The 20,210-nt window shown below is 34.4% G+C and overlaps 1 protein-coding gene across 5 annotated transcripts in view; it reads left to right on the top strand.

Annotated features, from left to right (window-relative positions):
* ANKRD17 (ankyrin repeat domain 17) overlaps nt 1–20,210 on the top strand; it is a 161,854-nt gene that overhangs the window by 118,393 nt on the left and 23,251 nt on the right. For all 5 annotated transcript variants that reach the window (XM_059385194.1, XM_059385190.1, XM_059385183.1 and 2 more), the window contains 7 exons: nt 2,196–2,338; nt 2,870–3,083; nt 3,579–3,754; nt 5,057–5,219; nt 7,508–7,603; nt 9,084–9,200; nt 19,022–19,193. In XM_059385194.1, the coding sequence (XP_059241177.1) occupies nt 2,196–2,338; nt 2,870–3,083; nt 3,579–3,754; nt 5,057–5,219; nt 7,508–7,603; nt 9,084–9,200; nt 19,022–19,193 (1,081 nt within the window). The remainder of the gene's footprint in view (nt 1–2,195; nt 2,339–2,869; nt 3,084–3,578; nt 3,755–5,056; nt 5,220–7,507; nt 7,604–9,083; nt 9,201–19,021; nt 19,194–20,210) is intronic.

Below are 20,210 nucleotides of genomic sequence, written 5' to 3'. Positions count from 1 at the left end.
GCTTTATATGGTAAGAAATTTTTCAGTGTTAAAAAGAAATCAGTTTGTTTCTTTCCTTTCAAAGCAATTTTAAAGCCTCTAGCATACTATAATCTTTATATATTCTTACTACAATGTAACAAATGAGGTTGTAACAGATACAGAAGTCTTTTAGGGTAATAATTTTGCCTATAACATTCTGTTGCTTGGATTTGGTGTCATTGGAACAGTTAAGTATTTTGAAGTTATTAAACAGTGGAAACTCATTTTACTATAAAATCACAAACTAATTTATATTGAGCGTTTGTTACTTTCTGGAAATAGACCATTCCCTTTGAGAGATAGCTAAGGTCAGTTATCTTTGCATAATGAAATTAATAACTTTAGAAATTTGATTAGGGTTTTTTACTTTCTTATTTAAGGGACTCTCTGTAAAATAAACAGCATAATGCCATTTTTTGGTCTTGTTTTTCATAACCTTGTCACATAAGCCACCTACTGTTACTGGCTCTGAAAGCAAAAAAGTGATGGATAGAAGTCATAATCTAAAATTGGTCATACATAGCTTTATTCAAATGAGTAAAGTGTCAGCTTATATGTTAAGACAAAGCACTGTTCATTATTTGTTATTTCCCAGTTAGTATTTTAGGATATTTTACTAGTATTAAGAGCAAGGTAAGAGCTATGATCTTGGGTAATCCAACTTTTCTCTGCCTCATTTGCAAAATGAAGGTGAAAATACTAGTGTACCTGGGTCAAAGAGCTGTTTTGTGCATTAAATGGCATAATGGACGAAAGATGCCAATAAGTACTTCAATAAATGGTAACCAGTTTTTAGCTATCAGAAATGTAGAGTAAGATCCCAGTGGGTTACCACCACATAGCCCAACTACAATGGCTGAAATGCTAAAGACTGGCAGTGCTTAATCTTGCCAAGGATGTGGAGGAGTCAGGACTCGCTTATTATTTGTGGGGGTGTAAATGGTACAGTGACTTTCAGAAAAGGTCTGGTAATTTCTTATAAAACTAAACATATACCCAGAAATTCTACTAGTAGATAGAGCCCATGAGCAGTGAAAATATATTACTGAAAGAATAGCAACTTTATTCAAAATTGCCAAAAACTAGAGACTGCTTTATCTATTCACCAGTAGGAGAAGAGATAAACTCTAGTATATTTGTATGATGTATATTGTATGATTTGTATGCTATGCAATAACACAGAAATGGCTCTCAAACACTGTGATTTCATCTATTTGAAGATGTAAGGTAGATATAAAAATAGGCTGTAGGTGGGATTGACTGAGAAAGAGGCATGAGTAAATAACAGGGATTTAAATAACATCAGCTTTATGCATTTGTCAGTATTGAGTAAATGTACACTGAAGTTTTGAGCATTTGCTCTAAGTTAGAAATTTTTCCCCCAAATTTGAAAACAAGTAATATTCTAATAATGATATATATGTTGATGTATTTAAAGAAATTGCAGCTGTCTACAATTTACTTTGAAATGAAATGTATCAAAAAATGAACAAATAGATATGATAAAGTAAGTGTAGTAGAATATTAATGGTAGAATCTAGGTAGTGCGTATGTGTAAATTTATTGAACTTTTCTGTATGTTTAAAAATTTTCATAATAAAATGTTAGGGAAAAAATAAGCATTAACTTTATTCCAAGTTTTTAAACATTTAGTTATTGGTTAAAAATTAAAAAAAAAAAAAAAATACTTTAAAGAAGGGCACCTGGCTGGCTCAGTCAGTAGAGCATGAGACTCTTGATCTCAGGGTTGTAAGTTTGAGGCCCACGTTGGGTGTAGAGATTTCTAAAAATTAAAGAATAGAATCTTAAAAATATATCATAAAAACACTTACATATATAAATGAAAAAAATCTTATTTTACTGCTATGTGATAGAGTAACAGAAATAGTAATTTTTAAAATAGCATTGCACAACACACTGAGATCCAGACCATGCATGAACACACCGTGTCATTTTAACAATTTCAAAATGGATTTTAATTGAGAAGCTAGCTTACTGTTGCTTCTAAGAATTCTTGCTATCATTTGAGTCTGATTTTGTGCAAAGGATTAAAAAAGGACTTTGCTGTTTTTTTCTTCTACTCTGTATCAGAAAAATAAAGAAATCAGAAATGGACACCTTGCAAATTGTTTCACCATAAGAAGAAAACACAGCTTTTCCTCTTTTCTTTTCAGGTGGTGGAGCTATTGTTAGCTCGAGGGGCAAACAAAGAGCACAGGAATGTTTCTGATTACACACCTCTAAGCCTGGCTGCTTCTGGTGGCTATGTGAACATTATCAAAATATTACTAAATGCAGGAGCTGAGATTAATTCTAGGCAAGTTTTATTCTCTCTCTATAAGCCCCTTAAGAGTGTTATGATAAGCTGTTTGTAGAACACTTATATTTTTAATGCAATATTTAGGAAATGCCTTCATTACAAATTTAGAATCCAAACTGTTGGGAGATTTTTAATTTTATTTAAATACTTAAAAACTTTGATATAAACTTGAAAAAACATCACTTACTGTATTTCTAATGGTACTAAAAGTAAGCACAGTTTTCTTAGGAGTTTTTATTAAGAAAGTATATGCTTTAGGTTGGAAAATCTATCATAATAATAACTTAATATTTAATAATTACTTTTCAGTCCAAGTCATTATGTTGAATGAGATACGGAAAGTATTCTAGTTCTAAGGTGGTAAAAAAATTCTAATGGAGTCCTGGTCATATCTCACAGACATACAAGGGCTGAGAAAAATTACTTTAAATAATCCTGCAAAACAAAGAATCTTAAATAAATCCTGAAATAGAATTCTATAGAAATTTATATTCTTTACCTTTGTTCTCCCCATACCTCCACCCCCAGAACTGGTAGCAAATTGGGCATTTCTCCTCTGATGTTAGCAGCTATGAATGGGCACACAGCTGCTGTTAAGCTCCTGTTAGACATGGGCTCTGACATAAATGCTCAAATAGAAACCAATCGGAACACTGCCCTTACTTTAGCCTGCTTCCAAGGAAGAACTGAAGTGGTTAGTCTTCTGCTTGATAGAAAAGCAAATGTGGAACACAGAGCTAAGGTAAGAAAAAGTCTGAGATTTATACATGGATTTATTGCTTCAGTATTTAAGGTGTACAGTAGCATTATGCTAATTATAATTTTAGTATTTTCTGGTAACTTGTCTTATATGTATTTAATCAGAAATCATTCTTTGTACTCAAGCACTCTTGAAAATACCTCAGTAATAAATTTTTATAGGTAATAATGACACTAGGGTTATTAGCTTAGAAAACACATAGTATTATGAAAGAGAAAAGAGGAAGCATTTATTAGCACCAGTTATGCCAAATGCTTGCATCTTACACAGTTTTTTTTTTTCCACAAGAAATTGGCATTATGTAGGATATCGTTCAGTAGATCACACTGTAACTCAGGCTGGTGGTGTCAGTGCTGAAATTTAGTTGTGAATTTTTGCAACAATTATATCATGTTGCTCCCCAGATTGTTCTTTAAACATTTTAGCTCTTTTCAGTCTCTTACGTGGTGGTGGTGTTGTTGTTTTCACTAAACCTAGACTGGCCTCACACCGCTAATGGAAGCTGCCTCTGGTGGATATGCAGAGGTGGGCCGAGTTCTTTTGGATAAAGGTGCTGATGTTAATGCCCCTCCAGTGCCCTCTTCGAGAGATACAGCTTTAACAATAGCAGCAGATAAAGGGCATTATAAATTCTGTGAGCTTCTCATTGGCAGGTATGATGTTACCATACTCTTCATATATGACTGCGTGTACCAGTGATTACTATTCTGTCTGGTTATATTGTATTATTAAAAAAGTAAATGTGGGGGCGCCTGGGTGGCTCAGGTCATGATCTCAGGGTCCTGGGATCGAGTCCCGCATCGTGCTCTCTGCTCAGCAGGGAGCCTGCTTCCTTCTCTCTCTCTCTCTGCCTGCCTCTCAGTGTACTTGTGATTTCTCTCTGTCAAATAAATAAATAAAATCTAAAAAAAAAAAAAAAAAAGTAAATGTGATTACTTCCTCCATGAACTACAAGTGCATGTTTTATTTTATTTTAAAACCGACTTCTTTTATTTTCCACCTCTCCAGAGGTACGTTTCATTGTCTGATTTATTTCAGTATAACCTAAAAATACTTCTTTTCTTCCTGTCTTGGGTGTGTATATACTCTTAAAGCACTATAATAAGCTGTTTGAACATCCAGCTGTTGTCACCTGTGTTCACATCTCCCATACAGTTTGAGTTTTCAAAAAAGAGTATCACTTGAAATCTTAAAAGTCTAGCAGCAATCTAAAGTTTATTGTTGATTTTCTCGAAAGTTTTTCGTTTGTCTTGTTTGGTTAAATAACAGTGAGGGCTTTTAAATAACAGTTGTAGAACTATTCATGGTATCAGACAATCCAGAAGAATTTCTGCTTTCAGTCACTCAGAAGTTGCCTGCCAGTCTTCCAGAGATACTTGACTGCTTAATTGGATTTCCTGCTTTAACAGTCTTAAAGACATTTGCATGGTGTCCTAAGCAATAGTATTTAGTAGTGGCTCTGTCACCTGTTAATTCACCTTGAGTCTTACTTACCATGTTGCCCACCATGTGCTAAACCTGAATGTTATTTTTAGATTCATTCTTTTCCAAAGTTTAATACAAATACATGCATACAAGTAACCTGAAATAGATACAAGTGCCTCGTAGAATACTGTTTGTGTCTCTGGCATACTGTTTATTTAATGTATTGATTATGCTATTAACAGGAAGTACTTTTATTTTTTACTAAATAAAATTCACATTTTTTCAGGATTGAAACTTGGAATTTTAAGATTAAAAAAGCAATTATTTGTCTATTTTATTTTTTAAACTTGATGACTTAAATTTGATGATTAGAAATTCTTCGTAATTTTGAGAGAAACATGTATTTTTGTCCCTCAATAATATAAATAATTTTTCACTTTCATAGAATATTTTTCCTGAGTTTATAGTTGATTTTTATTATCCGTTATTCCATTTCATTTTAAACAATGACATCTGTGTCATTGATTTAGGGGAGCTCACATTGATGTACGTAACAAGAAGGGGAACACTCCATTGTGGCTAGCAGCAAATGGTGGACATCTTGATGTGGTTCAGTTATTGGTGCAAGCAGGTGCAGACGTGGATGCAGCAGACAACCGCAAGATAACTCCTCTTATGGCGGCATTTAGGAAGGTAGAAGTCTTTCATCCTCGTTCACTTGAATGTTTTTCACTTAGGCTAGAAGGTATATAGTTTAGTGATCACTGAAGACTCTTATTTTAGGATTTAACAGTAGTGTCCAACGCGGTAAAATGCTATGCAAATAAACACTGATATGTTTCTGTATTGATGGCAACACTTGAAAGGTAGATATAGGTATCCCAGAAAAACCTTTAATGTTGATATTGATAAATAAAGCTAAGTAAACTTGTAAAAAGTTGTTCTAAGTAGTATTTTCAAAATCTAGTTGCAAACTTAATCTTTCACAAAATGTAAATCCAGTTAAGAGTAACTAATTACTTATGGATGGATGTTTTCTTATAATAGTACAGCAGGGAAAAATCAACTTAAATTGATTTTATTTATAATCACTTGCTTTAATTACTAGGGAATTAAATAATGAAATAAATAATGAAAACCCAGCTACCAGTATTTTGAAATGACTGAATAAGGAATGAACTGCATTCAGATATAGAAATAAATTTTGTGAAAGAAACTTTTTTTCTCTTCCTGTAATGCATAGCACAGAGCTGTGTATAATTTCATTTAATGTTTTCATTGGTCTCTTAAATACAGTTTAAATTTGTTACTGGGAAAACTGGGTTACTATTTTAGAGTTGATAATTTTGAGTTTTATCATTTTGAGACAGGTAGGTAAAATCCCTTGATAGACTGAAAATGATTTGTTGTATTGAAAACTTCTAACATAAAATTGCAAAAAGTCGTCTTTCTCCTTTTTGTCTTTTAATTCTCTCTGGCTCCTGTACTTTATACCACCTCTTCCCTAGATATTCTAGACTACCTAGACACTGATTCTGTATGTTTTTTTCCCCACCAGTCAAACTTACGCTTTATCATTGACTATCTACTTCTTCTCCAAGCAAGCTAACATATATCGTTATCAAGTTAATCTTCCTAACTTCTCCAATGTGTTAGTATCCTCTTCTAGAGCCTTTTCCTTTTTTGGCATCCTTTGAAATCCAGTCTTAGTTTGTTATTCAGAGCCACCATAAATCTAGTGCTCTTCAAGTTCATCTCCCATTATGAGTCCCTGATATGGAGAGTCTTCTCCATGCTTGGTCTTTTCATTGTTGCTGTCTCTCACATCACCTTTGTTCTCATCTCAGAAATCTTGTGTCTTTCCTCATTTTCAGAGTTATTCATTCTTTGGGTATAGTTTAAATCTCCCCTTCTACAGAAACTCCTCCAATCCTATTTGAGCTCACAGTAAGATACTTAATCTACTAAAAGTTGTAGAAGTTCTGCCGTCTGTTATTTTTGTCATTCATTTGACTAAAATTACCTTGTAATTATTACTCCTTAACATGCATATATCTTATCTTTCCAGATAGACTTAGTTCCTTAAGAACAGTGTTTGTATTCATTCCATTTTTTTTTGTACCTTAACATGTGCAGCTGTAATGGCTGTACAGAGAGTAGCAGTTGTACTTTTTAAATGTAGAATTTAATTGGGGAGGTAAGATCCACACACAAAATCAGGTAACTGTGTGAGTGTCTTATATAATTTAAATACTATAGAAGTGTTGGTGAGATATCAAGGAATTATGCGAATGGCATTGAACTATTCATTAAAAGATAGAAATATTTGAAAAAGATAGAAAGGAAGAGATAGAGAAATATACTAAACATGGTCTGTTTAACTGGACTAGCTAATTTGTGGGTGTTGTGTTCAGGGAATAATAGTGTAGACTGGATAAAGTTAGAGTCTCTTGAGCGCTGGTCTAATGATTTTGAGCTTAGTGAACTGTGTTACAGTGAATCTTATAATCATAGCTCATGCTTTAAGAAAGTGTATTTTATTCCTTTTACACTTCTGGTACAGTGCTGTACATTCAGTTTTTATCTGAAAGAACAAAATTGTTATTTCTACTCTTTTAATGCTTAGAATTAGGATGCTCACTTATGAGGTAGCTAGAAACAAACGAGGTTTTGTTTTTGTCTTTTTTCTTTCAAAAAAAAACTTTATTTTTCATACTAATTTTTTTTTTTTTAATTCATTGTTGTTTAGAATTTTAGGTCAGGTTATTCTGTACTTGGGAGGGCGGGATGAAGATGAACAGTATAGATTTAACTTCACGGAACCAGAGTCTGTCTCTTTTTTATTTACAATGCAAATAATATCTAATTAAGACTTTATTTTGTGGCACTGATGCCAAAGTAATCTTAGAATAGACAGACTGTAGATATACTGAATCCTCTTAGAATCTGTTTCCAATCTGACATTGGTATCTATTTTTTAGGGTCATGTGAAGGTGGTGCGCTACTTAGTCAAAGAAGTCAATCAGTTTCCATCAGATTCTGAATGTATGAGATACATAGCAACCATCACTGATAAGGTAATACACTGATTAAACTCATCCCACTCTGTGAGCTAGGGATCCCATTTGGTTATACATACACACGCATATACATACCTATGTGTTTGTCTCCCACTAAGAAAAAAGCCTTAGTCTAAGCAATAATGTGTGGCTTATAGCACTTTTCATTTATCTAGTATTTGAGAATGAACTTCTCTATTTCAAAGATACTTCAGATTATTTACTTACCTGAAGAAGCACTAAAACTCTCTCTAATAGAATTTTATTTTTTAATAGTGCTTGAACTAATTAAATTTTTATGTAAACACTAAACAGATTAAAGCAAATATTGTTATTATTCATCATCATTATAATTTATGTATATGTTTATCCAAATTGATAGTCTCTTCTGAGAGGAACAAGCCCAGTAGTTTTGTTTTTTGTTTTTTTAAATACCTGAACAAAACTGAGCATAGTCATGGGCAAGAAAATTTTAATGTCTTCAGTATTGGAGTAGTTGTCAGCTTAAGAATGAATTAGCAAGAATTTTTGCAGGAAAAGTAGAGAAGGTTAAATAAATCCTATTAGACGTCTAATTGGGATATTCTCCTGCTGATGTTTTGACTTGGGGTTTATACTTAGGTTTGAATAAAATCCTAAGACACGCGTCTGAAAATGGAAAGAGGTCAATGAATCCCAAAATGTCTTTTTACTACATAATAGTGAGCACTATATTTTCATGGATTTTATTTACATAGCTAATTCACTGTCTTGCCTGCCTCTGCATTCCTCTGTGATAATTAACATTCCTGTTTTGTTTTTTTGTTTTTTTGTTTTGGAGGGGTGGGGAGATTATTTAATGTGTTACTCTCAATAGGGAAATAGCCCTTTCCTGTTAAGTAGTGTGTTCTAAGAATGAAATCACTGAGAAAAGTACGTAAGTACCCATGTCTGTAATTTCTTTAAGCGTGCTTGCACATGAAGTTGTAACAACCAAGCTTAAAGCTTTGAGAACAGTGTCTGCCAATAAAGTTCTTTAACATTTTTTTAAACCTATTTTCTTTGTTGACATTGACCTTTTCCTTTAGCCCATTAGCCAGCTGGCATAAATTACTGCAACTCTGTTTGCTGTATGATTTGTCCATTAAAATGTTGGGAGTAAATAATTTTAGTTTCCAAAGTACCAGACAAATGGATATTATTTTGAAGGACAGTAAAGGCTCCTGCTTGTGTATTTTAAAAAACACATAACAGGGTTCCTGGCTGCCTCAGTCAGTAGAACATGAGACTTTTGATCCCAGGGTCTTGAGTTTGAGCCCCATGTTGGGTGTAGAGATTATAAAGAAATAAACTTTAAAAATGTGCACCATTTGTATTATTTTATTTGTACCCTTTTTTGCCCTACCACTAATTTTTATTGCTTATGTTCATTCAAGTACCTTAACTATTGTGTTTTCAGGAATATCTCTAAATGTGAATTGTTTTTTGAGGCTGCAAACATCTTAATTTTTTATTTTAGGAGATGCTGAAGAAGTGTCATCTTTGTATGGAATCAATAGTACAAGCCAAAGATAGACAGGCTGCTGAAGCAAACAAAAATGCCAGCATTTTATTAGAGGAGTTAGACTTGGAAAAGGTAATGGTAACCTTTACATATGAAAAGTTCTTACTTTTCCTCTTTTGCCTTCCACCTAATTGGTAATCTGTTGTGTTTTGGTTTCATTTCATTTTGTTCTTGCTTTAACCAATGCACATGTTTTTTTCTCCCAAGTTTGGCTCAGTTAGAGGGAATTATGACTACTTTAAAAATCATTAAGGTAACTTTCTTTGTAATCAGATTAACAAAATTTTATTACAGGAGTTGCATTGATCTGCAAGTCAGAAAACCTAACCTCAATAATCAAGTTTAGTCTTACATCAACAAATGATCTCTTAATACCCATCCAAATTGATCTTTCATTGATCCTAGACTTTGTAATTTATTGCCAACTGATTTATCAGATGTACCAAATGTATTACCATCACATAACCAATCAGGGAACTGCAGCCACTTTGTGGAATGTTTAATGAGTACATTTTTTAAATGGATGATTTGTTTTATACTTTTCTCTTTCAGGCAGAGCATCATTCCCATCTATTTCCACAGGGAGTAAAATACTACAGAAAACATTTGGTTTTGCAGTCTTGTAGCTCTCTTTCTCCCCCTTCCTATCAATGAGTCTGTATTCTAGAATGTAACACAAATAGTAATCACAGCAGGAAAAGGAGTTGGAATACATATTCTACCATGTTTGATCTTTTATAAAAAGGTTAAAAATGCTGTAAAAAGTTTTTAACTGCTATCAAACTTAAAAGTACTATTAAATTTATAAAGGCTATATAGTGATAATTTTAACCTTTTTTAACTTGAGTAATTTCCCTTTTTTACTGTATTTGCTGACTTACGTTAAACTATGAATTTCAACTTACATAAACAAAAAATGAATTATTTTCAAGATTTTATTCTAATTCAAGTGTGAAGCTACACTTATTTTTTAGAAAATATATTTAATATTGGAGGTTCTTCATTTAAAATAATCTGGTTTAGGGGCACCTGGGTGGCTCAGTGGGTTAAAGCCTCTGCCTTCAGCTTAGGTCATGATCCGGGGTCCTGGGATGGAGTCCTACATAGGGCTCTCTGCTCAGCAGGGAGCCTGATTCCCTTCCTCTCTCTCTGCCTGCCTCTCTGACTACTTGTGATTTCTGTCTGTCAAATAAATAAATAAAATCTTAAAAATCTGGTTTAAATTCTAATCAAACAAATTAGCTTTTTTCATCATTTTGAAATTTTTAAAAAATATAAGCACATTGAGAGATTGATATTTATAACCATTATAACTATTGCTTTACCTATTTTATATTGTCTTATCTAATTATGTAAAGCCTGCTAAATACAAGCAATATAAGTAGTGCCAAGTGGTATGATAAAATATGTATTATTTTAGTTTTCTCACTAAAAAACATTACTACCTTCCTCTTTCAGATGGAGAAACTTACATCTGTGGGAAGTTAAGTAACTTGCTTAAACTAGAATAGGGTTTGAACCCAGTTTTTTACTGTTGTTGTTGTTTTTTTTTTCATTCCGAATTCCCAGGTTCCCACTCTTTTTTTTTTTTAAAGATTTTATTTATTTGTTTAACAGAGCGAGAGAGAGAGAGAGAAATCACAAGTAGGAAAGAGAGGTGGGGAAGCAGGCTTCCGGCTGAGCAGAGAGCCCAATGTGAGGCTCGATACCAGGACTCTGAGATCATGACCTGAGCTAAAGGCAGAGGCTTAAACCACTGAGCCACCCAGGTGCCCCCGGGTTCCACTCTTAACTAAAGATAAACTACCTCTTATTCTTTCTTCCTAAAGTACTATAATACCCTGTTTTATCATTACTCTCCTATTTTTACATCTTAGAACTCTCCTGACTCTAAGTTGTTTCATGATACTATTTCCTTTTTGCATTTTTATAAATCTGCATCCTTTCTATAGCTGAGACATAGATATCTGTTTTTAAATAAAACTTTTGATTTTTTCATGCCTTGATATTTGTACATTACATTAAATGCACCTACGAATTTATTGCATAACTATAGATTATACAGTCAGGAAGCAATTTATAGGAGACATCTTTATGAAGATATCTGTTCTCAGTCAACTTCATTTTTTTTTCTTTATTACAATGTATTCAGTTTAAACTGTGAAATATGCAAAGATAACTAAAGAAAAAACTGTGTCACCATTGTAATATTTAACTAAAATTAAAAACCCGGGGCGCCTGGGTGGCTCAGTGGGTTAAGCTGCTGCCTTCGGCTCAGGTCATGATCTCAGGGTCCTGGGATCGAGTCCCGCATCAGGCTCTCTGCTCAGCAGGGAGCCTGCTTCTCTCTCTCTCTCTCTGCCTGCCTCTCCATCTACTTGTGATTTCTCTGTCAAATAAATAAATAAAATCTTTAAAAAAAAAAATAAAATTAAATTAAATAAAATTAAAAACCCATTATGGTAACTAAAGTCTGCACCTCTACAATTACCTATAAAGCCTTTTAAGAATGTATGTGATCTGCCCACTCGTGATACTTCTTACACCTCCCTGATCATATGTATGTATTTTTTTATTACTTTGGTCACTTTGTTCCATCCATACGGACTATCCTCTTTTTGTTCTTACTCTGCATTCTGCCTTAATTGTCCCTTCATTTGCCTTTACTTTAGTCTCCCTTCCACAGACACTCTTACTACTCTTCTTCCCTTCTCTGTTTTCGCTGTGTAACATTCTAAATACTGTATTTTATTTAGTTATCTTGTTAGACTCTACCACTACAATGCATGTACCACAGAATGGTGCCTGGCATGTCATAGGCGGTCAGTAGGTATTTCTTGGGCAAATGCATATTCACACATACAGATATGGTGTACTTTTTTTTTAAAAGAATCCTATGAATACTTGCTTTTCCCTCGCTCAGTAATTGATTGATATTGGCAGTTGATAGTGCTTTAACTGTAGAATATACTCCATAGAAAGTTTGTTTACAGTTTTTTTTGTCACTACAAATGTTACAGTAAAAATCCTTACATGTATTCCCTTATATTTGGGTGATTTTGTTTTTATAGAATAAGTTTCTTCACTTGGGTCAATATATTTTAAATTTTAATACTTCTAGAATATTCTCCTACTATTATCAGCGACACAAATGTCATTTCCTTGAATTCTTTGCAATATTTCTTAACCTTGATGTTCCTGCTTTCAAGAACCTCAGGTTTAAAGCAAATTAAAAGAAACTTCTTTCAAATGTCATTGCATATTTTTCCACACTATTAAAACTCAAAGTGATAATTAATTCTTAACCCATAAACTAATTAGATGTAAATTGATTCTTTTTCATGCACAGATACTCTATAAACAGTTTAAATTAGGGCAGTGTAGAGATAAAATTCTGTATTACAGAGGAGGTTCTTCTCTCCTGAACTCTAGAGCAGTATTCCTATTTGAAAAATTATCAGATTGAGATCTCATAGGGTCTGGTTCATTGTTTTTTACTTATGACTTATATCTGGGAGAATACACTTTTTTTTTTTTTTTTTTTTGCCCCTTTGGAACACAGTGTATTCTGGCTCCACCATATCTGATTAGAAACAGAGATGGTCTTGTCTGGTCTAAGTTGAATGTTCTGTATAGGTAATTTATTGCTTATATAAAAGTGATTATTTGGTCAGCCTTTCTAATTTGAAAATTTGGGTCAGTAGGTTTGTAAAAACTGCTGTTGAAAATACTACCCATTATATTTATCAGATTCCCTTATCCTTGTTCAGCAAACATTTATTTACTGAGCATTTATTATGTAGAAGAGCCCTTGCTTTGGAGCATTTTATCTGGTCAGTTAATTGCTTGTTCTCTTAGGGCATTAACAACTAACTGTTAGTATCCTTAGTGAATATTAATTGGTCTGCATTTTTTATATATTTGTTTCACCCCTCGACTTTATTACCTACTATTTCTTCCCCTACTTTTTTCCTTGTAAACTTGAATTACCTTTTAGGGCGTGTATAACAGAGTGTATTTTAAAAATATTTCTATTAGACATTTTCAGTTGGCTTTTTTTGCCATCACCTGAAGCTTCTAATATGCCTATTCCACAATCTTAATTTTATACATTTCATTCTCTGACCATCTTTTCAGCTATACTGTCTCTTGAATTCTCCCTCCAACAATTCGGACGTTGCCTATCAGTATATTGTAGGATTCATTTATCCTACCCCCTACACTGTTCCTTACTCTTTTCTTCTTATTCTTACCCATACGTACCCTAGTAACTAAATGTACAGAAAAAAATTCAACCCTGATGATGAATTTTACTCTAAATGGGTGACAATAAACTCTTTAGTGCTGTCTATTTATACTGTATTTCCCTAATTTATTTCACTCTCCCATTTGTTTAGACCACTGTTACTTTCTGTTATCCTCTGACTTCCAATATATCCTCTCCTTCACCCTCAGTTAACTACCTTGTATTCTACCTCCGTGAGAGAACTGAAGCTCCGGAAGTAAGACTTTGTAATTGTCAGACTTTCCCCACCCCCTGGTCTCCCTACCCGGAATTTCTATCCATATTCTTCCTCCCATTTACTAAGTAAACTTTTTGTAACCAGTCCATCTAGTGAACTAGGTCTGGTCTCCCTTACTCAAAAACATTGTGGCAATTTTTTCTTTGTCCTGTATCGTTTTTTTCTCTTCTCTTGGGTCATTTCAGTTTAAGAGATTAGTTTCCAAACTTAAAAATCCCCTTGATTCCTCCAACTCCCTTTCCCCAGTTTTCAGCTATAAGCCCATTCCTTTGCTCCTCTTTGCAGCTAAACAATAACAGCAAAGTCGTCTTATTTTGGCTATTCCCAATTCTTCATCCTTATTTATTTATTTGTTTTTTTAAGATTGATTTATTTGAGAAAGAGAGAGCATAAGGGGGAAGGGCAGAGTGAGGCAGAGAGAATCCCAGGCAGATTCTATGCTGAGTGTGGAGCCCAGCACAGGGCTCAATAACATGACTGAGTTCAAGACCCCAGATGAAACCAAGAGCTGGACACGCAACCAACTGTGCCACCAGGCACCTAGAATTCTTCACCCTTTTCGAATCTACTTCTGTCAGGCTCTTAACTCTCTCAACCTCAACAAAACTGCTTTTATGGTCGCCTGTGACTTTCATGTAGCCATTTCATTCTTATCTCACTAAGCCACTAACACCTAATGTACTCTTTTCACTTGACCTTTATTGCTCTACACTCTTAGCTTGGTTTTTCTCCTATCTCCCTGAAAGGTCCTTCGGTGTCTCCTTTGCTACTTCTTCCTTTTCTTTCCCTTAGTTGGCAAGCCCCTTAGCTCTTTATATGAACATCTTCTTGCACTGGTCATCTCATCCTGCTTCTTAAGTTTAAATATATACCAGCTGGTCCCAAATGCATATCTTTAGCACAGACCTCTTCCCTAAACTTCAGTCTCATATCCAACTAGCTACTCAACCTGTCCATTTGGATACCAATTAGAGATCTCATACTTGTGTCCAGAAGTCAGCTCCTGAGCTTTGCCTACCCCAGAACCACAACTCTGACTTGTAACTGCTTACATAGCTTATGCACTTGCTGTCCTGTTGCCTGAAATCCTTCAAATCTATTAGATGTTCACGTAAGCCTTACCTTCGTGAGGCTTACACTGACCACCCTATTTAAAATCAGAACCCCTTGGGGTTCCTGGGTGGCTGTCAGGTAAGCATCCAACTCTTGATTGCAGCTCAGATCATGATCTCGTCATTAGATCAAGCCCTGTGTGCGATGAGCCTGGTTAAGATTCTGTCTCCTTCTTCCTCTGCCCCTGCCCCTCCACCTCCTCACTTACTCTCTCTCCAAAAAAAAAAAACCACTTTAAAATCAAAACCCCTTATCTCTCTCCATATATGCACTTGTCTTGTCTTCCCCTTCTCTAGTATCTTACATTGTATTTAACACATTTTTGAAGACTATGTAATGTACTTACTATGTTTGTCATCTGTGTGCCCCGCCCCCAACTAAATGTTAAGTTTTATAAGCTTCATGAGGGTAGGGATCTTTTGTCTAGTTTACTGATTAGTTCAAAAATTAGAACCATGTTTAGTACATAGCAAATTAACAATAAATTTTTGCTGGATCCTACCCTTCCCTTCCCCTGATCCTCCCTAACCTCTTTTTCTGTTACTGGTATCACTACTCATGAGTCAGTAATGAAGTCTTGCTGTAACTTTCAGCTGCTCACTTATCCTTATCTAGCAAATGAATTCATGCGGTAAGTTAACCCAGTGCCTGGTATAGACGCTCCACGTACTAAACCATATTACTGTCATCATCATCATCCCCTTCATTTGAGCTTTGGCAGTTGAGCCTCTGTTCCATCCTCTCCTCTCAGTTACCATTTGTCACCTGAAGGATTGCAGTGGGCTTCTTACAAACAAGTATTTTCCTCTTTCACCTTTTGCCTTCATTTTAATCCTTCTCCACTGTAGCTTTTCCACAGTTCCCATAGTTTTCTTATACACAGGTGGGATTACCTTACCCCTCCTCAGAAACTGTCAGTCTCTCTCCATTGTCTGCGCGGGAAAATCCAAACATTCAGGTCCTCCCAGTTTACTACTTCTCTAGGTTCATCACTCGCTATTGTTTGTTTTCTGCTGCTCACACATCTCGTTTACTTTCATTTATGTAAATACACGATGGCATTTTTTTAGTCTGGACTGCCTCTCCCCAGATTCTTAAGTTCTCATCTTAAAAAGTTTGATTCTCAAAATCACATTGCTTTCTGAAACCTCAACTAGAAATCACCGCTTGAGTTAGGGCCTTTTCCTTTTCACCCTGAGGTTATTCTACAACTTTGACTTTTTTCTTCAGAGCTCTCCCCTTCCCTGTATAGTCTCAATATAGCAGTTCCCCTGGAAGTGAAATGAGGTCATTTGTGAGAAAATAGAGGATGTGGACTGAATTTCTAAACCTGTTTTCTATACCTCCAGACTTCATGGTTTATTCTGCTTTCATCTGTTCTTTTTGGGATCTTGTATCAGTTGTTACCACCTCTCCCATATTCTTTTATCTTTAGTGTCTGCAGCTGCACTAACTCCTATCCTCTGCCTACATAATCAAGGTAACTATTTTAATGAAACTTTACCTCAAATTTAGGTGGTTTTTTTTTTTTTTTGCCTTTTCCAGATATAAGTGAATAATCTATGCTTTTTAACTAGAGTCACTACTTTCAATTTTTAATTCTCAGCCCAGGATCAATTGCCTACTCCCCTCCTGCTCTAGCAAACTAACTACAGCAGGGATCACCAGTGGCATCTTAACTGCCGGATTTTGCTACCTCTTTTCAATTCTTAATCATATTTGTGATACTTAACTAGTGTTGATCACTTTCCTTCATAAAACTCTTCTTCCTCTTATCTGATTTTGCCTTCCTAAAGTCTCATTTGCTCTTCTTTTTAAATATTGGATATCCCCCTCCTATATATATAATACACACACAAAAATACACATTCATGTAATTAATAACTTTTTCCCTTTGATTATCTCATCTAATTGTTGGTTTCATATACCTGCAAACTTATGATACCTCTTAATAAATGTGTATCTATATTTCTAATTCTGCTTAAGTTTTTAGATACCTTCATATAGATACCTTCTTTTACAGCTGTGGTCTGAAATAATGTCCTTTGGAAAGAAATAGTTTCCTGGGACCTCTGAATTTGTGCTCCACTATTTAGTGAGTTGAAAGGGTTAGTACATCTATGGGATTACCCAGATACTAGCCATAGAACTTTAAGATTTAGGGAAAAAATACCTTGCCTTTAGGGCGGAACTCCTATACCATGAGTCCGATAACCCAGATTTACTATTGTCAAAGACAGTCCTCCACTCTTAACTCTCTAAGGCCTGAGGCACCTGCATACCTAAGACCCAACTGCACCTATAAACTAGAACCTACCTTAGCCCATCACCCCCACCCACATCTAGACCAAATGGGTCTGCTTTCTGATTTAAATTTTGCTATTCTTAAAATAGTTATTTTTCCTCTTGATACCAGTCAAAATGACCTCCTACCACCAGACAAAAAATCCAGCAAATCCAAAAATCCATCCTGGCTTAACCATAAGTCTTAAACTTCATTAGTTATTTTGATCGCCAGTATACCTTTTTCAAGGCTTTTCTGTCCATACAGACAGGATATAGATAAAATGTCTTATTTGGCCACAATTGCTTTGAAAACATTTTTCTTGGCATACCTTTCACCCCCTGTTCTACTCCTTCTTTCCCCCCCACTTAACCTACTCATTCTGTCAAAGTCAGGTTCAGACAGGACACCCTCACTCGAGTTGAGAAGGGAGAAAGCACAATTCCTGAGGGCAGGCAGCTAGCTCCATTTAAGCAAGGCTTCAATGAGCAGAGTCACATATGCTTACTTCCTTCTCTCAAATGGCTTCAGTCAGATATTATTCCCTTTCCTGTGTAGTAGAGGAGTGAAGTCATCAGTGTTTTCTTCTCAGTTCTTCTGTAAGGTGAAAAACTGCTCTTTTACTAGTCTTCAGACTGGCGTTTATGTACTTCTGGAAGACTAGCAAAACTTTCCAGGGCTACCATGCAGTTTTTTTTATCTTTAACATCCCATTTGTATTCTTCCTGAAATCCCTCTGCCTGAGAAAGTATCAGTGTTCTGCAGATTCTCTTTGGTTTTTCCTCTTTACAGGGACAAAAGATTTTTCTTTATGCAAGAGAATGTAATTACGGTGCACTGCCCGAGGGTGTAAAAACTTTCAAGGTGGACAAAACCTTTCAGGCTATCTAACATGGATAATTTGAAAAGGCAGAAATGTCTAGCAAAAGCAAAAGACTTAAAAAACTTAAAAAATGAAATGGGGCGCCTAGGTGGCTCAGTGGGTTAAGCCGCTGCCTTCAGCTCAGGTCATGATCACAGGGTCCTGGGATCGAGTCTTGCATCGGGCTCTCTGCTCAACAGGGAGCCTGCTTCCTCCTCTCTCTCTGCCTGCCTCTCTGCCTACTTGTGATCTCTCTGTGTCAAATAAATAAATAAAAATTAAAAAAAAAATAAAATGAAGTCTGATTTGCCTTTGGAGCCCATATTTGAGCTCTGGTTTTATTAGTTAGGATATTGTGATATTTTCCATAAACTGTCATTGTTTTGATACTTATATTTAAAATACACAAAGACACACACATAATACACAGAATATGGGATAATGGGCAGGGAGTACATAGGGCATAGTTTGAAAATGTCTTTTAGAGAACATGGAAATGAAACCATTTGAAGATGATTTTCTCCCTTTATGAATCAAAAAGGAGAATTTAATAGTTAACATCGCTTATTAAGAGATGTTATACTTTTAAACTTGTTCTTAATTTTTTTGACGATGAGAGTAACCATTTTCACAAATAAGAAACAATGAACAGTTACATTAAATAAAACTGAAAGCCATCATCTTTCTGCTATCCTCCTTCCAGTTCCACTGTAGTCAGTAGCTTTGATTTGTATTGTCTTCACCATTTTTCTGTTTCTACAAATAGAGCTACATAAAAGGGTTACTTTCCCAATAAATGGGATCACTGGTCCACAGTTTGTATTCTTTTCTTCTAGTAATTTGGAGCAGATTACCATATATACATTTCTTCAGTGATTAAGAAATTATGTATCATTCACCCATTTTAAAATTAAATTGTTTTTATCATTAATTTGATCTTGACATTTAAAAATATTTTCTCTTTACTGTGGTTTGACTATGATCTTGATCAAACAATAAATTGAACTAGATGACTTCAAATTTTATGATACTCTAGTTCCATTATGATAAAATGACGTTATGTGAAAACTTTTTTTTACAAGGCAGTTCTGTTTTATTGATCCTTTCACAGTTAAGAGAAGAAAGCCGGAGGCTGGCGTTGGCTGCCAAAAGAGAAAAGAGAAAGGAGAAGAGACGAAAGAAAAAGGAAGAACAAAGAAGAAAACTAGAAGAAATTGAAGCCAAAAATAAAGAGAACTTTGAACTCCAAGCTGCTCAAGAAAAAGAAAAACATAAAGTTGAAGGTATTTTCTCTAGATTACCATCTAATTTGATTCATGTAATACATTGTAATCAAAATTATATTTCCTTAACTATCAATAACTTAAGGTAAAAGTAGATTTCTAAGTCATTAAGCCCTTGAAGTACTTACATACTATTTTCACTTATTGATTTCTCTCTAGCTTTTTATTTTGAAGAATTTCAAAGCTACAGGACAAGATGGAAGAATGAGAAAACGAATACTTCAATACCCTCCACCTAGATTTTAAAACAAACATTTTACCATATTTGCTTTATTTTTTTCTCTCTAAATATATATGCATATTATTTTCTAAGCTGTCAGAAAGTAAATTGCACACATCCTGACATTGTACCTATAAAACTTTAATACATATCTTAGGAATGACATGTGCTTACATAATCACAATACCTTTTATAATACCTAAAAAATTAAGAGTAATTCTATAGTATCATTTGTTGTCCTAACCATATTTAGATTTTTTTTTCTTAAAATGAGGGAATTATTTCAACTAGGTTCTAACTGAAGGATTATTTGATACGAAGATATTGTGAGGAGAAACCATTTCCATTAAACCACCAAATGTATATGCAGTGTGTGTGAGTGTAATTTCCCTCTCCTCCAGCCTTTTATTTTGAAAAATGTCCAAACTATAGAAAAGTTTAGGGAATAGTGCAATGACCACCTGTCACCTAGATTCTTAATACATTGACACATTAGTTTATCTTTTTTCCTCTCTTTTTGAACAGATTACATGTAAGTTGGACACCCTATGCAAAATTACCACTAAATACTTAAATATGTATTTCTCAGAAAAAGAACATTATTTTATGTGACCATAATAACATTATTATTACACACATAAAATTTAATAACATAATGATATGTAATATACAGTACATATTCATATTTCCCAGATTGTTCCAAAAATATTTTTTTTTAATTTTTTATTTTTTATAAACATATATTTTTATCCCCAGGGGTACAGGTCTGTGAATCACCAGGTTTACACACTTCACAT

Source organism: Mustela nigripes, chromosome 1, assembly GCF_022355385.1.
Source record: "Mustela nigripes isolate SB6536 chromosome 1, MUSNIG.SB6536, whole genome shotgun sequence".
Taxonomy (NCBI): Eukaryota; Metazoa; Chordata; class Mammalia; order Carnivora; family Mustelidae; genus Mustela; species Mustela nigripes.
This window is presented reverse-complemented; position numbering and strand designations above follow the sequence as displayed.